The sequence below is a fragment of the Sus scrofa genome, chromosome 15, assembly GCF_000003025.6.
Source record: "Sus scrofa isolate TJ Tabasco breed Duroc chromosome 15, Sscrofa11.1, whole genome shotgun sequence".
NCBI classification, from domain to species: Eukaryota; Metazoa; Chordata; class Mammalia; order Artiodactyla; family Suidae; genus Sus; species Sus scrofa.
This window is the reverse complement of record NC_010457.5, coordinates 72,190,360-72,214,655: the sequence shown is the minus strand read 5'-3', so window position 1 is coordinate 72,214,655 and position 24,296 is coordinate 72,190,360. Positions and strand designations below refer to the sequence as shown.

Genomic DNA, 24,296 nt, shown 5'->3' with positions numbered 1-24,296 from the left:
AAGTTTTTTTTTTACCTTTAGTTTTAAAGAATTCAGCTTTTCCTCCCTGAGGTGTTCTCTCAGCATCTCGCGGTGGAGCCTCTCCTGCTCTCTTGCAAATTCGCCCAGGGTGTACTGGCGCACGCTATTGTGGCGGCTGGACATGCCCAGGGTGCTGCCGCCCTGACTGGGCACGCTCGTGAAGCCCTGCCTCCTGGTGAAGTAGTACACGGTGACACAACTGAAATGCACATTCTTGGTCCTCAGCCGCTTCTCCCTTTTGAGGATGGAGGAAGCTGAAAGGAAAAGAGACAACTCAGCAACAGCCAGGACAGCAGTTTTCAACGAGGTGAGGAACTGGAAAATGCTACTTGATGACCTTGAATCTAGAGTCAACCTTGCTGCCTGGGAGACACTAAAAATGCTGTATTTCAGAGTTGGCACAGATATCTATTCCCTTTCTTAATTTTTCTTCTGGCTATGGTAGGCTTTTAAGTCCTTCTATGGTAGTCTAAGCAAACTTTTAGGAAAGTTGCCAGTAGTCTGTGAATCAGTGGCAGAATTTAATTTTTCATTTCCTCGTGCCTTCTAAGTTTTTGGTTTATGGGTTTTCACATGAGTCATGTCATGCTTTAATCAGAAAAGATACATACTACATACCCTCATATTTTGATATAGGAAGCACTCGGCATGAAAAAGTCTATTTTTGAATTTTAGAAAATTCCAAAGCAATAAAAGTTCACAATGGCAAATTTTTACAATCTAAATCTAATCAATATTTCTGTTGAAAACTCCTATAAATAACATTATGGACAGTAGAATTTTAATCCAAGCATACATTGAGAAAATCGAAAATATCATGAGATATGTCAGAATCTTTATTACTAGTTACAGGTACATCAAGATGCACAGAGCACCTTGGAAGCTTGAGACACACACTGTAGTTGAGAGAAAAAGAGTTACACATTGTAATCCTAATTTTGGAGTTGGTAGACATGCTATATATAGCCCAGCCCAGTTGTTTTCATTTTGTAGTGAAGTAACTCAGTCTTACAGAATTTGAGTAATTTCTTTCATTGAAACAGACAGAAAGAAACAATGAACTCCTTGAATTTAAAATATATATACATATAAGCTAACATTTAGGAAGCATGCAAAGAACTCCATGTGAATTATCTCATCTTATCCATATAACTGTGTTGAAATTATCCAAGTCTCCATTCTGAGGAAACTAATTCACCAAAGGTTAAATAACATGGTCATATAACTAGTGGTGAAACTGGCATTCATTATTTGAGAGCCCAGCCTTTTAGCCAACAAGTCACAATAGGGAGCTGAAGTCACAGTAAGAGAATTGAATAAGGCTGAGATCCGGTGTCATACTACTTCTGGTGGATGTCAACTGCTGCAGACTCCAGTGATTTTTTATTTGGAATGCTAGAGAAGTAATGAAAGAAAAATGACTCCAGCATCACTTTGAGTTTATATGAGAATATTCTTCCAAGTCACTTGTCTCATTTTCCTCCTATAAAACATTCAAGTCAAATACAGAGAGGTTGCTGTGATACATATTATTCCAAGGAACTATTTATCAATAAATATAAACCAAGGTTTTACCAGTCACTTTCTAAATGATTGGACATACTAGTGGAAAAAAAAAGATGGTGATCCCTGCCTACATGGAACTTCCATTTTCAGTGATGAGAAACGGAGACAGAATAAACAGATTCATAAGTATGAGAAGTATGACATTTGGGCAAGAATTTAGCTTTCCCAACCTTCCCTCCTCTCTACTGTTTTACTTATCCAGGAACGACTGCCAGGAAGCAAATGCTTTCAAGCTGTATGTAGTTTCTCCATTTATTTATGTGCACATTCACGGCAACATACTTGTAATCCTGGCAGCAGAGACAATTTTCAACTTAGATTTAAAAGCTCTGATCTGCTTCATAATTGTATGTTTAAATCACCTCAAAACAGGGAATTTGTCAAAATGTAAAAGATCACTGTAGAAAGCAAAATTCAACAAACAGCCCAGTAATCTGCTACCTACCCTATCTGACAACCTCATCTGTCACCAGCTTGCAGCAGGCTGCTGGAGCCTTCTGGTTTTTGGGTGATAACCTTCAACATTTTTTGCTCTGGATATCATAAAAATGTGCTCTGAAGATATTATCTTTCAAGACCAAAATTTACAAGTAAAAAAGATATTTTAATGTATTCATTTAAAATAATTGTAAACACCTCTGACAATATTATTACTTATTTTTTAGATAACTCATAGTACTTTAGACAAATTACCTTAAAAAATTTATTTAGATTTTGTACCTGTATGTTTAGATTACAAGAAGGATTTTTCAATCTTATGGATGAATCTATTGCACCATTCTTTCCTCAAAAGCCAGATTACACTTTCCCAAAAAGACAGTGTAGAGATGGTTTTCAAGCGCTTGGAAGAAGACAACAGTGGCAGAGAGCAGGTTCCCTTCACCTTGGCTCCTAGCATTTCTAACACTGTCAAAGTGTGCTAGAATCGGTGCTTCATCCTATCCACTAGGGTTTAGAATTTGAACATGTGCTTATACTTGTTTTAGTTCTTGCATATTATAAGTAACACCGTAGAAACAATGTTGACAAAAATCTATGGAACCCTCCTACCCTCTTGGTGGGAATGTAAATTGGTATAACCACTATGGAAAACAGTATGGAGGTACTTCAGAAAACTAAATATAGAACTATTATATGATCCAGCAATCCCACTGCTGGGCAAAACTTTCATTCAGAAAATACATGCACCCGTATGTTCACTGCAGTACTATTCACAATAGCCAAGACAAGGAAACAACCTAAATGTCCAATGACAGATGAATGGATTAAGATGTGTTATATATACACAATGGAATACTACTCAGCCATAAAAAGAACAAAATAATGCCACTTGCAGCAACATGGATGGAACTAGAGACTCTCATGCTACGTGAAGTAAGTAGAAAGAAAGACAAGTACCACATGATATCACTTATATCTGGAATCTAATATATGGCACAGATGAACCTATCTACAGAAAAGAAACAAACTCAAGGACATGGAGAACAGACTTGTGGTTGCCAAGGGGGAGGGGTAGGGAGTGGGATGGACTGGGAGTTTGGGGTTAGTAGATGCAAACTACTGCATTTGGAGTGGGTAAAGAATGAGATCCTGCTATGTTGCACAGGGAACTATACCTAATCACTTGTGATTGAACATCATGGAGGATAATGTGAAAAAAAGAATGCATGTACATGTATGACTAGGTAACTTTGCTGTACAGCAGAAATTGACAGAACATTGTAAATCATCTGTAATAAAATTTTTTAAAAAATAGGCTATGGAATATATTTAAAAGGAAGGTTTAGGAAAACCATAAGATCAGCTCTTTGAGTGATATTTTAAATGTGGCTTTCCTAAGCTTAGGAGCAACTAATGTCTCTCTTCTGATGATTGAATTAGAGCCCTAGACTGGGCCCTTGTAGGCTATTTCCTGTCTCCAGGCCCCAATTTGACTAACATCACAGAATGAAGTTATCAAAAAAGAATCTGTGTTCTTCAAGCCAGAGAAAAACAGACTAAACTCATTCAGCATATCTGCCTTAGGGAATCTGAAACCTCCCTGCTATACCTACCTAGTAATTTGTACCCCTTAAAGAATGACTGAACTCAACTCTGTGTCTCTGCAGAGTTCAGGGTTCATTTTACTACTGTGAGGTCAAGAGCAAGAAAAAAGAGGAGGGAGAGGGTGGCTTTCATTACTGCTTTGAAAAATAACTAGTCTGTTTTCATACACAATACTAATTTTTTGTTGCCTCTCAGTTCCCTTCCTTTTATCTTGTTCATAGTTACCAGCCTGAAGCAGAAGTGTCTAGATGTGACAGTAATATATATCCCGGCCAGGATGTAGCTCTTGGGACCACCATTACAGTTAGCACATCAGGGCATTCTGGCATTGCTGTAAATCACATTTTATGTAGATAATATTGATCCTTGTAAATTAAAGGAATTAAATAGCACAGAATAACTGATATGCAGAAACTAACCTTCCTAAGAAAGTGTTTTTAAAAATAAATAGAGGGAGTTCCTGTTGTGGCTCAGCAGGTTACGAACCTGACTAGTATCCATGAGGATGCTGGTTTGATCCCTGGCCTCGCTCAGTGGGTTAAGGATCCGGCCTTGTTGTGAGCTGTGGTGTAGGTCACAGATGAGGCTTGGATCCCACACTGCTGTGGCTGTGGTGTAGGCCGGCAGGTACAGCTTCGATTTAACCCCTAGCCTGGGAACGTCTATATGCCGCAGGTGTGGCCCTAACAAGCAAATAAATAAATGTAAAAATAAAGAAAAGAAATTATTAAAAACAAATAATAAATGGAGGAGTTCCCACTGTGGCACAGCGGGTTAAAGATATGGCATTGCCTCTGTAGTAGCTCAGGTCACTGCTGAGGTACAGGTTCAATCCCTGTCCCAGGAAATTCCATATGCCGCAGGCGTGGCTGAAAACAAAATGCATAAGTTCCCTGGTGGCCTAGCATTTAAGGATCTGGCATTGTCACTGCTGTGGCTTGGGTCACTGCTATGGCATGGGTTCAACAATGGTCCAGGAACTTCCACATGCCTTGGATGCAGCCAAAAGAAAAAAAAAAAAGTGGAGGAAAGAATTGAGAAATTGACAATTCACAATGCTAGGGTAAGAAGGTAAGTAGATAAAATAAAATAATCGGTACCATACATTTTAAAAGAGTTCATGAACAGAGTGTATTAAAAATGAAAGCCTAAACTAACAATCGGACACTGCGTTTTCAGAACTATCGAAGAGAGCCAGTGTTCTGAGGAGACAAATATTCTGAATATTCTGATTCCATAGAATAGATGAATATATCAAAATATCAAAGATGAATCACATCAGGCTCTAAGAAAATTCAACCAACTTTGTTCCATTTCCATACTCATAAACCAACCCGTTCATTCACATTGGGATATACCCTCAAGTCAACAAGACCATGTGGTTGACTCTTCAATGGTATTTCCTGATAAAAATAACAAAATTTACTTTCAGATTTATACTTTAGTTATTTGTGAAAGAGGTTAGTGTATGTCATTCAGTCTGAGACTGCCTTCTCTGCACTCACGGAGACCATCAGGTATCTGGGCCTTTTAAACTGAAGACCAGATTCTGGACCATTGATTCAATAGTGTACCCACTCTGGGATCAGTGTTTAAGCAGAAATCCAGTTATCCTCTAGAGGCACACTTTTTTTTTTTCTTCTTCCCAGTGTTAACATCTATCAGCAAAGCCCTGGTATAGCTGGAAAGGCAGAAAGCAGTAAACAGAACTACATATTTTAGTTTTTTTGTCTTTTAGGGCCACACCTGTGGCATATGGAGGTTCCCAGGCTAGGGGTCCAATAGGAGATGTAGCCGCTGGCCTATGAAACAGCCACAGAAACGCAGGATCCGAGCCACATCTGTGACCTACACCACAACTCACGGCAACGCCGGATCCTTAACCACTGAGTGAGGCCAGGGGTCCAGTCCTCATGGATGCTAGTTGGGTTTGTTAACCGCTGAGCCACCACGGGAACTCCTGAAGTTAATAATATACTTCTATGCACTATGTGCAAACGAAAAATACCAGATGATTTGTAAGTCAATATTTTGAGATTATTTTTCACTTTGGGGGAGAAATTTAGTAGAAGCAAAGTGAGATTGTTGAAATTTATTTATTTATCTTGGTAAGTCCTAGGCAATAAAAACTTTTGTTTTTAAATCATGTAGACCAAATTAATTAGGGGCTCTGAAGTATGCATGCTATATCTTACCTTTTGAAGAACAAATCAAGATCAAATCAATTATGACATCATGAAGCCTAGCTTTCAAACAGAAAATCCAGTTTCATCAGAAAATATTTTGCATAGAAATTAGCATAACAGCTTGGATATTAAATCAATTTCTAATGGTTTAAAATTTTAAGATTAAAAAAATACATGTCTGGAGTTCCCATTGCGGCGCAGTGGAAACGAATCCGACTAGGAACCATGAGGTTGAGGGTTAGATCCCTGGCTTTGCTTAGTGGGTTAAGGATCCAGTGTTGCTGTGAGCTGTGGTTTAGGTCGCAGATACGGCTCCAATCTGGCATTGCTGTGGCTTTGGCGTGGGCCAGCAGCTGTAGCTCCAATTAGAACCCTACGCTGGAAACCTCCATGTGCCACTGGTATGGCCCTAAAAAGACAAAAAAAAAAAAAAAGAAAAAAAGAAAAAAAATTACACGTCTTCAATCTTTATACGTGATGTCTGTAAATTTCCTGTAATCATATTCTTATTCTTCTCCAGTTTGACACAGCTGTCAAAGTTGGCCCCTCTTGATCATGGTGTCACTCACACCGTTTCAAATCTTAACCACAAATAAGGAGTGAAAAATGGATCTAGCAACCAAGACATACAGGAGGAGTTCCACTGATATCCAAATTTGCTACCAAAAGCAATCTTTTCCTTGTTCTAATTGTTTCCTTTATTTCCTTAAGTCACATTCTCAAGTTTCTCAAATACATTTGCCCCAACTGTGTTGTTTGTTATTTTGCTCAAGTAAGGTATTTAAAGCAGTAGTAAATCATTCAAGTGGGAGCAACTCCAAAGAAATATCTGAGGGCTTAGTGAACAAGAGGCAAAATTAAAATGAAGACTAACTGGGAATATTTTCTTTCCAACCATGAACAAAATCCAAATTTCCTTAAGTATGTAATATCAAGTGATGGCCAAATCAATGATATGCTATTTTATACTCAGTTATGAACAGAATAACACATGCAAAAACAATCACAAGCGGAAGAAAGAGACTCTCCCAGACACTGGGGATGTTAGAGACAATAGTGTGGTATTCCCAATATTCTGGAATTGAAGTGCTTTGCATTTCTAAAAAGGCCATCAGAACTGAGACAGAGTCGGTGAATGTAAGAAAATGTCAGAACTCCTCAAATAACAAATCAGGGGCTTTTTTTCCCCTTTTACTACCACCCTTATTACTAAGAAAGTAGCATTCAAAAAGAAAAATCATGGTAGAGTAACTCCCACTTGAAATGATGCTCGAGATAAGAAGTCTAAGTTTGTATTTGGTTCCCTATGGTGTGAACGATAGCTCTAAACGCTCCTCAAACTGTAGCATGTGTCTCTCCAGCCCTAAATGCTACTCTTCTGCATCTCAAACTAACCAAACACCTTATGTACTAGTAAAGCAGCAAATAGACTGGGGAGTATAAAATATGATAAACATACATAAGAACCAGTTGTCATTCTGATGTCATTCCTCCTGTAGAGGAATAGGTTTATAATTCATAGACAAGATTGGGTGGGTTAACCATTTAGCCATAAGCATTTTCCATCCTAATAGTAAGTGAAAATACTTACAATGGATTATTCTCAAGACTAATAACGTCTTCTATGCAGTGTAAACTTTTGAAGGAAATAATTCAAGATGAAACCCTTTTGTTTAAATTACCAGTTTATAAAAACAAAACAAAATAAAAAAACCCTCTCACACAAGACTATGTGAAATAATAAATTTTCTGTCATGATACATACAAATACTGCATATACATTTAAGCACAAAAAATTAACGAGAATAGAAATAATACATAATAATATATAATAAAAGATGACTTGGGGGCCAGATGACTACAGCTTTGTTTTGGATTATAAACATGCATGTCACGTAGTCATCCGTTCAGTCTGTCACTGCGTCCACACAAGCAGGCGAGAGATCTGTATGGAGAGAACCAGCGCTCTGACAGCTACAGCCCAGGCCTCTCAGCACTTTGCAAGCCAAATTTGCATTACAGGGCTTGTTTAATAGAGTAATCATCGACTTGCAATTCTCAGCTTGAAAGGAAAAAGGCTTACTGCCCAGGATTTTGATGTAAATTCAGAAAGCTGCATATAAAAATTAAGTGTAAACTTTGACCTTCCAGCTTTGACATCATAAATCATTAATTAAGATGGTTAACTCACAAAAGTGGCCATTTTTCAGAACTAGCTATTTTACATGCACATACTTTTATTTATAAAAGATGTCCCCTACACTTTCCCCCTAATTCTTGTGAGTAATCTAAAAAAACAGGCAAGGGGTTATTTTGTTCTCATACTTGTTAGGACAAATGGAATAAATACTCTATTTTAAAGTTATAAACTTGAAACTTTAAAAAATGCAAGAGAAATAATTTTAAAAAAAAGTCTTCTCCTCTTCTATATATAATGTTAATATATCGTTGACTTAGCACTGACCCTCTCTCGCTTACAATTAAATGGATGTCCTGTTGAAAATACAGTGTGACTTGGAATGCCCTCTCCATCCACATCCAATGCAATTAATACTGGGATGGTTAATTTGTAAACTAAAGTAGATTCAGATTAAACCATAGATTAAAAGAGGACCACTGAGTGATCTACCAAGTTTCACTCTAATTTTTCCTTTTTCATCAATTCATCCATCAAATTTATAGTACCAGGCATCATGAATCTTGGCGTTCCAAGTCTACATTTGACATGCAGGCTTTTTTCTGGCTGTTGTTATAAGATAAATTGTGTGTTTCTATGATGTATCACTTAAATAAAGCTTATACATTAATATTCTTAAGGAAAATATTTGAAACACAATGTAATATTTAAGTGTTTTGCTAAATCTGGACTCTGCATTCTGTTCAGTTCTGTCCAAAACAGACTGGAAGTTGGAATTTTTTTTTCCTATTTCATATATTCAACTGACCATCTGACCTTATTCCTAGGGAGAACAATTTCACTCAATTTTGATGAAGGTTATCCCTTCTTTTCTCTGTTTACACTATGCATATTCTTTTAGATGACATTAAAATTTTTCAAGGAATCCAAGATTTCCATATTTACATATGGAACATACATTAATACTGAAGTATTTATTTATTTTCTCATTTTTAAAGAATGCTTCTTTATTATAAGCATATCATATTACAAATCAATTAGGGAAAATATTTCTCTATCCTGCACCTGGAAAATAACAGGTGGTTAGATAATGTCCTCAAGTCAAAATCTGAATTATAAATTTGCTGAAAATCCATTATACAGATTACATTAATGGGCATCTGACCCTCTCAGACCCTCCATTAGTATTTTCAGAATTATGTTTACCTACCTCCAAGGAATATTATCAAAAATAATTACCTTTATAAAAAGCTTTAAGAATCACAGATGGAAAGTACTATCTTGGTGATGCTGTTAAACCAAATAAAAAGTGTGTTTCTTTATTATCAGTGAGAAAATAAGTACCACATACCTCCCAGCTTGTTTCCTTAATCTCTCATATGTGCAATTAAACCCTAAAACTTCATGCTTAAGAAATATATTTCACTGCTACTAAAGTAACAGCTATTTTCAAACTATATAAACTTAAACTCTCATTTTATTAAAATCTCAACATGGACACATCTTAAGACCATACCGTTTCTTATTGGGAAAAAAGGTAGTCATTACTAAACATAAATATTCGCAGTTCTGGCTGCAGTCCAGGTTGTAAGCACTTTCCTCTGCTGTCTCAGCAATTCTCCTGATGTCAAAGACACATTAAAATAAATGGGAACCATATGGCTCCACAGCAGAATACTCACGCTCTCACAACTGAGAGGGCAATGCAATTCATTACCACCATCGGGGAAATATTTGGGGGACATGGACTATCTCAATGCAAAATAAAGCTGCATGAGACAGGCCATTTGATTAAAATGCTCACACAATGACAGGAGGAGAGATTTGCTATTCTTTGGCTCTACTAACCTATTTTGCTGCTTTTTACATTTTTTCAGTACCACCATGAGCCGCTCCTGTTAGAAGGATTAAACAGCACTTTCCACCTGCTCAGTGACGTTCCCACACAGTATTTCATCTGCTGCAACAATATAGCCCCATCGAGCCTAATATATCATGGTAATTCAGGTCAGAACACCACTAAACAACAAAACAAAATGAGATCTTCAATAACAGCAAGAGAAACAAAACTCTTCTAAGTTCAAGTCATTCTGGAAAACAATACTGGGTCTAAGATAATCTATTTGAACTTTGAACTTTACCAGGAAGGATGAAATCTGGAAACATTTTTTTTTTATCCCTAAGTATAAAAGCCTTTACTATATTTATCCCAAATAAAAGCCCAAATCATTGAAAAACAGAAAAAGAAGGAATTCACCAGTGCTGTATTACTGGCACCATATGTCAGAAATTCTAAATTTAAAAAAAAGATTCAGGGCTGCAGAACTGGGATTAAAGCAGACACTGAGAAGGCAGCTGGGAGAGGGGCAGCTGGGGTTACTGAGGTACCTTCTGTTTCCTGGCTGTCACTGAGTGACTTGAGAGGGTTGTAAACATAAGAAAGAGAGAAAGAAAGAGAGAAAGAGAGAAAGAGAGAAAGAGAGAAAGAGAGAGAGAAAGAAAGAAAGAAAGAAAGAAAGAAAGAAAGAAAGAAAGAAAGAAAGAGGGAAAAACAAAAGAAGGAAAGAGAAAAGAAGAAATATGATTTTTTTCTACATTTTTTTTTTTTGATTGAGCACATGCTTCAAGTTCTCAATCTCCTCATTGTCTGTTTTAACACTTTTTAAACTGGGAAGAAGTTGCTTTGTTACCATGTCTGCCTGGCATCGAATTACCACCCAACATCTACCAAAAAAATAAACTGAGACTCAGCTTTAATGTCAACTTGGGAAGTCTTTCATAGAATCCCTAAGATGAGGTAGGTGCTTTTTCTAAACATTTCCAGAACATCTCTGCCTTAGTACGGATAATATAGTATGTGTTTCTCCTTTACTGCCTGGTTAGGACCCAGGACTGCATTTTGCTGCCTGGGGAACCCTCAGCACATGGGAAGGCACTGAGGACTCACTTGATAGGTGTGTAACTAAGTTAGATGAGTGAATAACTTAACTATGGGCTAATTAAGTAAACACATTTCCTGATATATTTTCCTTAATTTTACTTATTAATTTACTTCTTCTTCTCTCTTTTCTTTTTATGGCTGCCTGTGCAGCATATGGAAGTGCATGGGTTAGGGGTCACATCGGAGCTGCAGCTGCTGTCCTATGCCACAGCCATAGCAATGCCAGATCCCACATCTGTGACCTATGCACAGCTTGCAGCAATGCTGGATCCTTAACCCACTGAGCAAGGCCAGGGACTGAACCTGCATCCTTAGAGACAGTGTGTCAGGTTCTTAACCCACTGAGCCACAATGGGAACTCCAGTTTTCCTTAATTTTATTTATTTATTTGTTCATTAGGGCCGCACCTGTGGCACATGGAAGTTACCAGCCTAGGGGTCAAACTGGAGTTGTAGCTGCTGGTCTACACTGCAGCCACAGCAATGCAGGATCTGAGCCTCATCTATGACCTATACCACAGCTCACAGCAACGCTAGATTCTTAACCCACTGAGCAAGGCCAGTGATCGAACCTGTGTCCTCATGGATACTAGTTGGATTTGTTACCACAATGGGAACTCTGGTTTTCCTTAATATTAAATGATGACATTTCATAGTTTTCCCCTAAAGCCTCATGGTCGACCTCTTCCTTCCTCACTAATCTCTAGTCACTTTATTTTCCTGAGGTAACTTTAAATAAAAACAAGACAAACAAAAATATTATATCCTGAAGAGAGGACACATTGCCCTCATGGCTTCAGAGTACACCTTTTATTATAAACCATTTGAAATATACTGTATTTTATATTTCAATAGAGCTAACATAAAAACAAGCCCTAGCATCATAATAAACTTCTAAAATAATCCATTAATAATGAGTTTATAAACCCATCTCTAAAAAGCAAGCTGTTAATAGGGGAAAGGGTTACCTAAATATTATAAAATGATTTTGAAAGAGGAATCCTGATGATAAAATATCACTATCTGGTATTGACCTCTAGCAAAAACATGACTGAAATTCCTGCCTACAGCGGTCCATTAGTGATAGATCTACAAAATGATTATGTCTCCCAGTGTTTAACTTGTTATCTTTGCCTTAGAGCAGTGACTATCCTGTAAAAATTAAATCCTATTGCACAAGATTTATTAATTTCTAATTAAATTTTATAATATAAAGCCATGTTCTAAGACACCTAATTTTTCTCTTTTTCTTGATAGTGCTGATGAAACATAAGGAAAAGCTCTAGTTGATAAGCTCCTGAGATGAGGTACAGAGGTAAGCAAAGAAGATTTTAAATTTTTATTGAAATATGAAAGCAAGCTAGAACTGATATAACATGAGCTAGAATATGAATTGAATGAAGGCAGAGATTTGTCTTGTCTGGAATGATTTTACCCCGAAACAAGAAGTTGCCATGTAAAGGCTTCAGGTGGAGGCAAAAGACACAAAACCCCTGGGTCAGAAACAAACTGCTTCATTGTTCACAGTTCATCAAACAGCATGAGCATCTTGTATCTGCTGGCATTCCTTATTCCCTAAATTCTACAGGGGTAATGTGGAGGGGCCAAACAGATGCTACACACACAGAAAGTTTGCATCGTACCAAAAGCATAATGAGTCTGGAAACCCACTGTTTATTTATTTTTATGTCCACTCCTGCAGCATATGGAAGTTGCTGGGCCAGGAATAGAATCTGAGCCACAGCTGTGACCTTTGCTGCAGCTGCGGCAATGGTAGATCTTTTAACCCACTGTGCTGGGCTAGAGATTGAACCCACACCTCCACAACAACCCAAGTTGCTGTAGTCATTCTCAACACACTGCACCACAGCAGAAACTCTGGGAAACCAGTTTTTTTAGCAAGCAGTAAGCAAGCCTGTTCTTTGACCCAAAAGAAGACATTACCTCATCTTTCAGGATTGCTTGCTACAAACACAACTTTAAGAAACTGGCCATGTAAAGGGGGGACAGGACAATGCATTTTTGATATCCTCAGAAAGACATTTGGAGATGCAAAAACTTATAGAGAAGGGTCTCCCAAAAGAATTTTTATTTCTTTCATTCATTCACATATCCCAAGCACCTAGAATAGTGTAGCATACAGTAGATATTTAAAACATAGTTCTTTAATGAATGAGTGAAATTTATTAATATATTTCTACTTTTATTAAACTGTAATTCTGGTAAAATGATATGTCATAACTATTTATTGCTTAGTATGTGAAAGCAATATTAAAAACACATAGAGAAACAATTTTTCCCTACAAAGAGTCTATGAACTAAAGAGTTTCCTATGGGATGCTTCATGAGGTTTTTTTTCCCCCGTTTTTGGCCACATCTGCATCATATGGAAGTTCCCAGGCCAGGGATTGAATCCAAGCTGCACCTGTGACTACCCACTGACTAGCCACTGCACTGGTCAGGGATCAAACCGGCAATGCCAAAGAAGCTGGATCATTAACCCACTGAGCCGCAGAGGGAACTCCTTCTTGAGGTATTTTTATTCCTGTAAAGTACAGCATTCTTCTTCTAGGTCTTTTCACAGCTCACGGATATTTACCTTTGCAAACATCTTGCCAAAGGACAGAATTAGTCCAAAGACCTTGGGATGATTTTGGCAGCTCCCAGGAGTGGTACTAATTGCAATTTGCTATCACATCTACAGGTCATGTAGGGGAATAAGGTGTCCCTTGGGCATGGGGAATTGGTTTCCAGTTCCCTATGGACGCCAAAGTCCATGGATACTCAAGTCCCTCACATAAAATGGGTATAATTGCACCTAACTTATCCCCCTGTATACTTTAAATCATCTCTAAATTACATACAATACCTAATACAATGTAAATGCTAGGTAAATCATTGTAAATACAATGTAAATATTATGTAAATGGTTGTCGGAGCATAGAAAATTAATGTTTTTCTTTTTGAAAATTTCTGAAATTTTTTTCTGAATATTTTTGATCACTGGCTGGTTGAATTTGCAGAAGAATCCATGGATATGGGGGGGCAATCATGTGTGTGTGTGTGTGTATAACACAGGATGTTTTTTTCAGGTATCTCTGGATGCATAGTTCTAAAGGATCTAGGTCTTCCCCTTTCTATGCTACTCTTATGACATATGGGTTTTTACTGGAATTTTTTTCCAAAACTAAATGTGACCTCAGGTTTGGGTTTTATAAGGGAAAAATGAGTGTCATAAAGTTTCTTTTCCTTTCACATTATAGGATTTTTATATTCCTTGGGATGGAAGAGGAAAAAATGAGCAGAATGAATACGTATTTTATAAAAGCAGGATTCAATCTCTTCTATCATCAAAAGCACCAATGCTCAATAATGTCTCTGCTTCTTTTATCATCTGGAGCGAGTTCAAACTCCGAACCCTGGTTCTTAGCATTCTCCAATTACCAGTTCCTCTGACCTCCCTCTCATGTATATATAGTCTTCAATGTCTCTAATTTTTAAGTGACTTTCACAAGGAAAATATTCATCTGTGACCCTTGGCAGAGACCACTTCATTCACCAAAAGGGTTTTAGACTTCAGAGTTGGAAAAAAGGAAAAAAGTGAGAAGCAGAATCAATTTTAGGTAAACCCTGCTTTGACCCCCAGACTTCTGGCCTTTGATCAAGGATTCAGTAGGGATAACACAGGATGTTTTTTGAGTATGTGAATAATCTTGGGAGAGTTATGGGACCATTATTGTTCCCAGATGGTGATGGATATAATTACTTTCCTTCAACAGAAGAAGTTAGCCCTTTTACTTCAGCAAGTCATTGAAACTGAGAAAGACTAGAGGAGGCCATAGGTAGCTTTATGCAGAGAACTCTTTGGGGAGGGAGGTCTGGGTACAAAATCCTGGGTGCCTCAGGGTAGCTTAGGGGCATTAGGGAAAGATAAACCAGGACTTGGTGAACCACTGCTGTAATCTGGTCTAAAATTTCATGCAATCTATTACTACGATCTACTGCTACACATTTCAATAATCTATACATAAAGTAAGGACACTATACATAAGCCAATTTTAATGACAGAGATGTGTAATTACAAATGTTCGGAAACTTAGTACACAAGAGGTAAAATTGTAGAAGACAAATTTGGATAATTTTAAAGTGTTGCTTTTTTTTTTTTTTTTTTTTTTTGTCTTTTTGCTATTTCTTGGGCCGCTCCCGGAGATTCCCAGGCTAGGGGTCCAATCGGAGCTGTAGCCACCAGCCAGAGCCACAGCAACACGGGATCCCAGCCGCATCTGCAACCTATACCACAGCTCACGGCAACACCGGATGGTTAACCCACTGAGCAAGCGCAGGGACTGAACCCGCAACCTCATGGTTCCTAGTCGGATTCGTTAACCACTGCGCCACAACGGGAACTCCTCTTTTCTTTTCAATTGTTACTTCTCCAATACAATTTTTTTTTTTTCTACTGTACAGCATGGTGACCCAGTTACACATACATGTACACATTCTATTTTCTCACATTATCATGCTACATCATAAGAAAGTGTTGCTTCTTTTGGTGAAATTTTATTTGTGTGTTTACTGTGTGCCAAGGACCTTTCTTAGTGCTTTACAAGTACTAATTCACTGAATCCTTGCACCAATACAAGCATGCTTTGAATAGGTAGAACTGTTCAATTTTATAAATGAAACTAAGGTACAGAGAGGTGAAGCAGATTACCAAAACCTCACAGCTGGCAGCAGAGCAGCCTGATCTGAATGCAGACAGTGTCAGTCCATAGCTCAAGCTGTTCATCTTGACAATATACTCCTTCCCTTCCTTAGTTCTGGAATGGGTTAATACTCCTTCTTCCTTCTTAGAGTCCATGAACATCTGTTCCTAGGACTCAGAAAAAAAATCTAAAATTATGGCAATGATAGTGAGCTACGTTATTAAGAAAACAGGAAGAGTGAAGGCAAGTTGCTTGTGTTTTAGAAGCAGTTAGAAGCAACATAAGTAGTAAACCATTGTCAGCCTCTGCTGTTTTATTACCAGAACGCTAGGGGCCTGGAGCTATAAATCCTAGTGACACAGGCTTTGGAGTTAGAACCAGTAGGTTCCTTGCTAACTTAGGTCTGTCACTTAACCCCTGTTTCCTTACCCTGAATCTCCTAGGGCTGTGGTGACAAAGTAGAGGTTATAAACATGACTCTAGAGCCAAAGCAGTTAGTTCAAATCCTAGGTCTGCCATTTACTTGCTGTGTGACCTCAGGCAAGTTACTTACTCTATGAGTCGTGTATAAAATAGTTCTAATAATAATACCTATTGCATAGTGTTGTTATAAGGATTAAATAAATTAATATTTGTAAAGCAATAAACAATATTTGGTGCATAGAAAGTTCTATTTAAGTGTTTGTTAAATAAAAATAAAGAAATCAACAAATCACTCATATAATTTCAACTCACATAGATCATTTATATAGAGCAGCAGAATGTCTGAAATGGAGTAATCAATGTGTATTAACTACTCATTGGCAGGGACTAGTCCCATATGACAAGAGTTTTACAACGAAAATGTTTCATTCTGTATTTTAAATGTACAGTATTCTGAACATTAAATACATTTTTATTTATTTTTAGTAAATTTTGGCCACTTAGTATCTAATATATATATATATATACACATAATCATCTCACAGGTAACTGACGTATATGTTTTGAGAATTAGCCAAGTCCTAGAGTTGCAACTGAATAAGAGACAAAAGGTACCCTTAAGGGACATTTAGCCTAAGGAGGGTATTTTAATCTTGATTTTGTGGAGGAGAAAATGGACGTTCAGAGTGGTTCTCATCCAAGGTCAGAAGCTGGTAAATGAGTCTCATATTCAACTCTGGCCTCACACTGGTGCCGTTTGCATTTCCCTGTCTGCTCTTTCTCCTCAGTTGTCAGCATACCTGCTTCGCCATTCTTAGTTTCTTTCCTGGCTGTGGGTATGGTAAGTCCTGCCTAAATTTCAAAATTATAGGATCTAAAGAACACTTTTCTACTTGTTCCCTTGAATATGAATTAATTTATATTTATCCACTCATTCGTTTCTTTTCTTTGTCTTTTTTTTTTTTTTTTTTTTTTTGCTTTTTAGGGCCACACTTGCAACATATGGAGGTTCCCAAGCTAGAGATCAAGTGGTCGAATCAGAGCTGCAGCAGCCATGGCAACGTGGGATCTGAGCTGTGTCTGAGACCTCACAGCAATGCCAGATCCTTAACCCACTGAGCAAGGCCAGGGATTAAACCCTCAACCTCATGGTTCCTAGTCAGATTAGTTTCCACTTCGTGCCATGACCGGAACTCCCACCCATTCATTTCTTTACTCAACCATATTTATCACCATTCACCTGTGGTCAGATCTTTAAGATACAAAGATACTGTCAACCCTCATTATTCATGAATTATGTATTTGTGAATTTGCCTACTCACTGAAACTTATTTGTAACCTGCAACCAATGTTTCCGCACTTTCATGGTCATTGATGGACATGCCCAGAGCAGTGACAACTTTTGAGCAGCCTCATGTTCTCTGCTGAGGCTGAACAAGGTGACTGCCAGCCTCCCTGTCTCAGCTCTCCTAATATAAACTAGCATCATTCTCGTGGTATGGTTAGTGCCATAGGATTTGAACTTTGGGGAGCTTTTTATTGGTCATTTCGCTGTTTAAAATGGCTCCAAAGCATAGTGCTGAAATGCTGTTTAATGTTCCTGAGCATAAGGCTGTGATTCGCCTGACAGAGAAAATGTACACTCGATAGATAAACTTTGTTGAAGTATGAGTCACAGTGCTTTTGGCCATGAGTTTAACATTAACCAATCAACAATAAATATTAAATAAGGTGTCTTGAAATAGAAACACACTAAACAAGGTATGTATTGCTCAGAGGATGAAAATGTTATTATCAGAGGCTCCCAGAAAACTAACTATATTTATCCCAGGAGCAGAAGTTCAGTATTTGCTAATTTAGTATTTGCTGCAACTTCATAGAACATGATTACCATGAATAATGAGAATCAGTTGTACTTTTTCGCTGTTCATGGGCTGTTTTTCTTACAATTGATGTATGAGCACAATTAATAAATAGGTGACAAAAAAGATATTTATTCAATTAGCAAAAATGCAAAATTGTAATAATCTTAAATTGTGGCAGTAGTACAAGAGGTGAGTACATTTCTATACTACCAATGGGTATATGAATTATTGCAACATTTTCAGCAAGCCATTTTTCAATGTATGCCAAGAATCTGAGAGAATCTTAATTTTTTCCTGAATAAAAATAATTCTGAGTCTAGGAATTGACCTTGAAGATATAATAATTAGAAATTTAAGATATTATTTATGCCCAAACATTTTCATTAAGTTATGCATAATAATAACAGATTCAAAACCACCTAAATGCTCAACACAGTAGGAATGAGTTAAAATAAAGCTCTATTTATAAGAAGGGATAGTTCTGTAGTCAATAAAATTAAAAATATTTTGCAGATGCTTTAATAATACTAGAAATGACTGATACAGTGTTCAGTTAAAAAAAAATAGCAGATTAGGAAAAAAGTTTAACAATGTATAGCAGCTATACAATAAAACACAAAACAAATACTGCAAAAATATACCACAATGTTAATATTGGTTGTCTTGGAGTGACAGAATTGTAGTTTTAAAAAAATCCATTTCTTTACACTGTTTTGAATTTTCCAACTTTTCTACAATAAACATCACAAAAAGCAGAAAAGTTACAAATACTGTAAATTCTCCATTTTGTACTTTAAGAACACTTCTATTAGCTTTCTGAACATAAGATAATAAAATCGTTTAATGCATTCACGAAACGGCATTACTATAGATGGGTCATCTTATACCCCTGGCACTTATGACCATATGTTTCACATTTTCAAAATTCCATTAAACCTAAGTACTTATACATAGAAATCCATATAGTATGTTTAAGAGCCTAAACTATTCCATAATCATTATGAATGTGTCATTCCTTGCCTGTCCCATCACGACCAGCTGTTAAGTACAAATTCAGAGCCACTGAGAATGAGCCTGGGAATATATTAATAGCCCCATCTCCAGTAGCATGCCAGGTATACAATTAGTCTGTTCTTCCTTGCAGGGCATACTCATATCCATTGGATAATAGTATTTCTGCCAAATCTCCATATAAAGATCCAGACAGTTTTAAAGCAGCCTCATTCTTGGTTCTGAATTCGCATTTCATTGCCCTGTTAGAACTGAAGCTTTCCTATCAAGAGCCCCGGTCTCATTTAGTTCTTTCCACCTGATCAGGAGCTGGTCTTATTTCCTTAATTCCAAGCTATTTTTATGAGTTCCTGCTACATAGCCTTGTTAAATCACCCAGAGTCACAGTTCTGTGACCTGCCTATTTCTTTGATCCCAGAATATTTTCTGCCATACTTCTTTTCACTATATCAGACATTTTAACTAAAAACAGAAAACAAAAATTTGGCCTAGATCAGAACAGTATGCCATGATATCTGTGGTACTGCAAAAAGGACTGCTGACTGTTCTACTGCAGTCCTGCCTGGTCACTGCCCTTAGTCCCACCAGTCATAAAGCAGATCTCTATGTGCTCTGCTCCAGCACTAGTAATAAACCAAAATAATTTGTAGGTAATGAGTCAACTAAAGCTTAATTCTCTATTTAAAAAATAACAAAAGTAGGGAGTTCCCATTGTGTCTTAGTGGTAATGAATTCGACTAATATCCATGAGGATGTAGGTTCGATCCCTGGCCCTACTCAGTAGGTTAAGGATCTGGCATTGCTGTGAGTTCTGGTGTAGGGCTGCAGGTGCAGCTCCGACTTGACTCCTAGCCTGGGAACTTCCACATGCTGCAAGTGCAGCCCTAAAAAAAGAAAAAAATATATATGTAGCAAATTAGTATGATGGAATTTTGGAATGGGTGGGAAAATATCCACTGAGTCTAAGTTTTGCTAGAATTTAAATATACAAATAACATATAAATATACAAATAACACATATAACAAATATACAGATAACATAGGTATATGATTTATAGTCATATATCCATTTATGATAAGTATCTGGTTGATTTGCTAATTTGGTTCTAGTGAAGCCAAGTTTGTACATGGAAACAGTAATCACCTGTCCTGTCTTATGTATCATTGCCCTTAGATATGAGAGCTATATGGGAAAGATGAACTTGAATAAGGCAAACATATCAACATTACTAGGAAAACATCTCAAGACACATGTCTTATAGATGGAGTTGGAACAGTTTTCCTCATACATATATCTCTAAAAACACAGATCACCTGCTATGTTATTTACTCCTCCAAAGAATTCCTCAAGAATACACTCCTAATTTATGCACCCAATTATGCAGGCATAACTCACTGAATAAACATATATTAAACACCAATAACCCAGGCAATTTCTAAGTGGCTTCTGCATAAATTGCCAATTTGCTTACATATGAGTTTGTCACTGGTCACAGCTGGTAAGAACAGGAAAGTTCATTTGACCCAACGGAAGACATTTTTTTTCCTAATATTTATAGGGATACTATTAAAACTGTGTTATGTGTTTACACTGATTCAGGAAACTGAGTTACAACAAAAACCAGGTTTCTTTACTCTTTAGTCTGCTACTCCCATGCTGTGTTTGAATGTTTGGGAACAGAAGCTGGAGGGAGTCAAAGGGTTTTGCGGAATGAAAGCATGTGACTTGCAGCTCTCAGCGGAGCAATTTAGGAGGAAAGGAGAGAGTGAATACAGACTGAGTAAGGGCAGAGCCAGGGAGAGAGGCAAGGTTGCACATTTTGTCATGTGGTAATTACCTATGACTCTGAAACAGATTTTTCAAGTCTACAGAATCACGGAATCTGCAATCCTGATGCACTGGACCATGGCCACGGCATCGAGATGACTACTGTCATCTGACACAAAACCTAGACCAGCCTAGGCTACTCTCACCATTAGGTGAGATACTATCTGTAGACAAGATAGTATTTCCTCATATGTAAATAGTATAATAAATAAGATTAGGGATTCAAAATAGCTATTTGCCCCATGTGTACCAACATTCTATGTGGCCATGCTTCTATCTGTGTACAAATTACTCACTTGCTCTTTCTTACTTGCTCTCTTTCTTTATGCTTCAACAAACGCCAACCTCCTTATTAAAGCAGCCAATTATCCCAGACAGTAAAGTCTCAGATGTGCCTCTGAAAATGAGGGTAAAGGTTTTTGAAGACTTTGGAGTTTAGTTTCCATTTAAAATTCCTTATTTTCCTGGGAGGAAAACAGAGGCAGGCTTTTTGTCAACCTGGATGAATAAAACTGCCCTGTGTGATATGCAGATATATTTTTTATATACATGGAGAGAAAAGATTAAGAGTTTCTCTGGGTTCTGCCCACTCATCTCCACTATGATCACTGTCAGCTTTTCAAGCAGAAAGGAAGAGGATGACCTCACAAGCACCCCAGGGGCCCAGCCTGGCCTCACAGCTTTGGCAGTTCTCTCATCATTAGATCCGCTGCCGCAGGCTTCTCAGTGTGAACAGTAATTCACAGGGGAGAGCAATCAGCTCCCTCAGCAGAGAACATCCAGCCAGGAGCTCCAGCCTCAGTGCTGGGATGGCTCTGCTCAGGACTGCACTTGCCAAACCTACCAGCCTGCTGGGCCCAGAACAATTAGGCACTGTGAGCCCTCTGGGGGACACCAAGATGAACAACACATGATTTCTCCCTGCACAAGATAACAATATATAGGGAACACAGAAGCACCTAAAATAGCAAGGCAGTCCTCACCAGTTCTAGAATGGCTTTCCTCTACAGGTTATGTTAGCATATATTCCAGACACTGGAGTACAATTATTATCACTGAACAGGTAAGTTTCTTCATGATGTTGAGAGCAACACATGCTGCATGGTCTTTAACTTCTCAGCCTCTGGCACAGGCCCTGCACACTTCCTCTGAGTCTGAGTCTCTGCTTACATGCCCTTTTCCTGGAGAGGTCCATCCATTGCACTCCATTTCCCCCTTTATTTTTTGTCAGAGTTCACATTACTTCGTGATGTTACACATTTGTCTACTTGTTATCATTCTGATCGTCAGAATAAAAACTTTGTAAGAATGGGCTCTTGGAGTTCCCGTTGTGGCTTAGAGGAAACGAATCTGACTAGCATCCATGAGGACAGTCCTGGCCTTACTCAGTGGGTTAAGGATCTGGCATTGCTATGAGCTGTGGTGTAGGTCACAGACGTGGCTCGGATCTGGTGTTGCTGTGGCTGTGATGTAGGCAGGCAGCTACTGCTCCGATTCAACCCCTAGCCTGGGAACCTCCATATGCCACGGGTACAGCCCTAAAAATACCAAAAAAAAAAAAAAGAATGGGGCTCTTATCAATCTTTTTCACTATTGTATCTTTAGTGCCTAGAACACTGCAGAACAGGTGCTCAATATCTATTTTATACGTAACATTTCACAACAAATAAATACTTATATAATTAATGAATTGATTTAATACTGTAACAGATGTAGGAAATGCTCTGAAAACTCAATGCAGAAATTAATCTTGGCTATTGAAGGATCAGAAAAGGTTTCATGGAGCAGGGCCTTAAAAGTGTGGGTAGGATTTCAATGGTCCAGAACCCCAAGGTTGCCAGGGGCAGCACACATTCAGGGAGGGAGTCATGAAGAGTGGGTAGTTGCAGATGAAGTATTGTTTATACTTCAGTTACTAGTTAAATTTAGCAGATTTATTTATTGAGAACCTACTATATGCCAGGCACCAGTCTCATTTCTGAGAAAACGAACAAAGGAATTAGACACAAGCCCTAGTATTCAACATGTAATAGGAGAATAGACCAATTTGGTTTTAAACTCAAATCTGGTGATCAGGAGACTGGATTTTATTCTCTTCTCAGGGGGGAGTCTTGGAAAGCTTGTGAGCTAGGGGAACACAGTTATTATGTAGAAAACAAAGAGAGGCATTAGAATGTTGAATAAAGCAAGACTAACAGAAGCTTCAATTCTCAGAAGAGATTTCTTTCTTTCCGTAATTATAAAGTAAATATTTCCAGGCAGGGTCATAAGGAATATTTTTAAAATAACAAGATCAAAATATTATCAATGCCACAATCTGAGGCTTCATAATAGATGATTACATTCTTTCTTAAAAAAGAAACTCAAAACTTGCTGACTCTGGGAGGTTAATGATCTATATTCCAACATAGTTACAGAAGATTTAAGTGATAGAAAGAAACAATAAAGACAGTTTTGGCTGCCTTCCTTTTAACATTATTATTGCATTATCAGTCTTTTGGAGTGGGGCATTCCCAGGTTTAAATCACTTGAAATGGTATTATCAGATAACAATAGAGAAGGCTTTCAGAGAAAGACACAAGCTTAACCACACTGTCAACATCTAGTTCACTCAGGTGGTCCTTTTGTAACATTTAAGGTGACAGAAACATTTGCATTAAGTATGACGTGAAAAGAATGGTCAAATATTAGAGTATCAAAAAAGGAAAGGAAAATAACATTTTTCACATGTTTACCACAGTGCTCAGTGTTTCTTTCAGGTTTTATCTCATTAATTCTTGGCACAGCCCTACAAGTGAGATAAAGGGCTTCTACTCTGCAGATAGGAAATGGAAATTGACAGCTGCTAAGTCGCTTAGTCCATGCCGTTCAACTAGACTCAGTGCAAATTCTGATAAACACAGTAGCAAAATAAAAATGTGGGTGCATCGTGGGACACGCCAAAATTATATTTAATGGATTTATCCCATGAGGATATATTCACTTAATTCAAGGTTTTTTTTTTTTTTATGAATCACAATGAAGTATTCTGCTGGAGAATTTATTAGAACACAAATGGTTTAGATTTATTGATTTTTAGCTTTAGATTTAAAAAATGTAAATGTGAGACTCTAAATATCCCAATGCAGGGAGAGACTGTTGAAGAAAGAGAAAACAGCATTTGGTTTTTCTTATTTCACTTTTTTTTTTTCTTAATAGGATGATGGACTTCTTACACTGATAAGAAAATAAGAACATTTTCTCATTAAATTCAGAATTAGTACATGGGCAGTATCCTAAGCAAAATGCTTAATGGTTTTCTATTCTGGTTAGCGTGAAGATGGTCACAGTTCATTACTGTTTCTAGGTCTGGCCACACAGCACATAAACTGTGAAAATACTCCAAACAAGTCTTGAGTCAAATGCTTTAAATGCCAATAGTATTTGACCCATCACTTTGAAATAGGTTCATACATATTTTATTAAAAAGGTCAAAACAATCTTTTCTGTAAAGGGCCAGATAGTAACATTTTGGTTTTGGGGGCCATTCCGTCTCCTGCAACTATTCAATTCTGCCATTAGAGTGCA

The 24,296-nt window shown here is 37.6% G+C and overlaps 1 protein-coding gene across 5 annotated transcripts in view; it reads right to left on the bottom strand.

The window, feature by feature from the left end:
* CSRNP3 (cysteine and serine rich nuclear protein 3) overlaps positions 1-24,296 on the bottom strand; it is a 201,416-nt gene that overhangs the window by 27,614 nt on the left and 149,506 nt on the right. For all 5 annotated transcript variants that reach the window (XM_005671893.3, XM_021076406.1, XM_005671894.3 and 2 more), the window contains one exon: positions 16-275. In XM_005671893.3, coding sequence (XP_005671950.2) covers positions 16-275 — 260 coding nt within the window. The remainder of the gene's footprint in view (positions 1-15; positions 276-24,296) is intronic.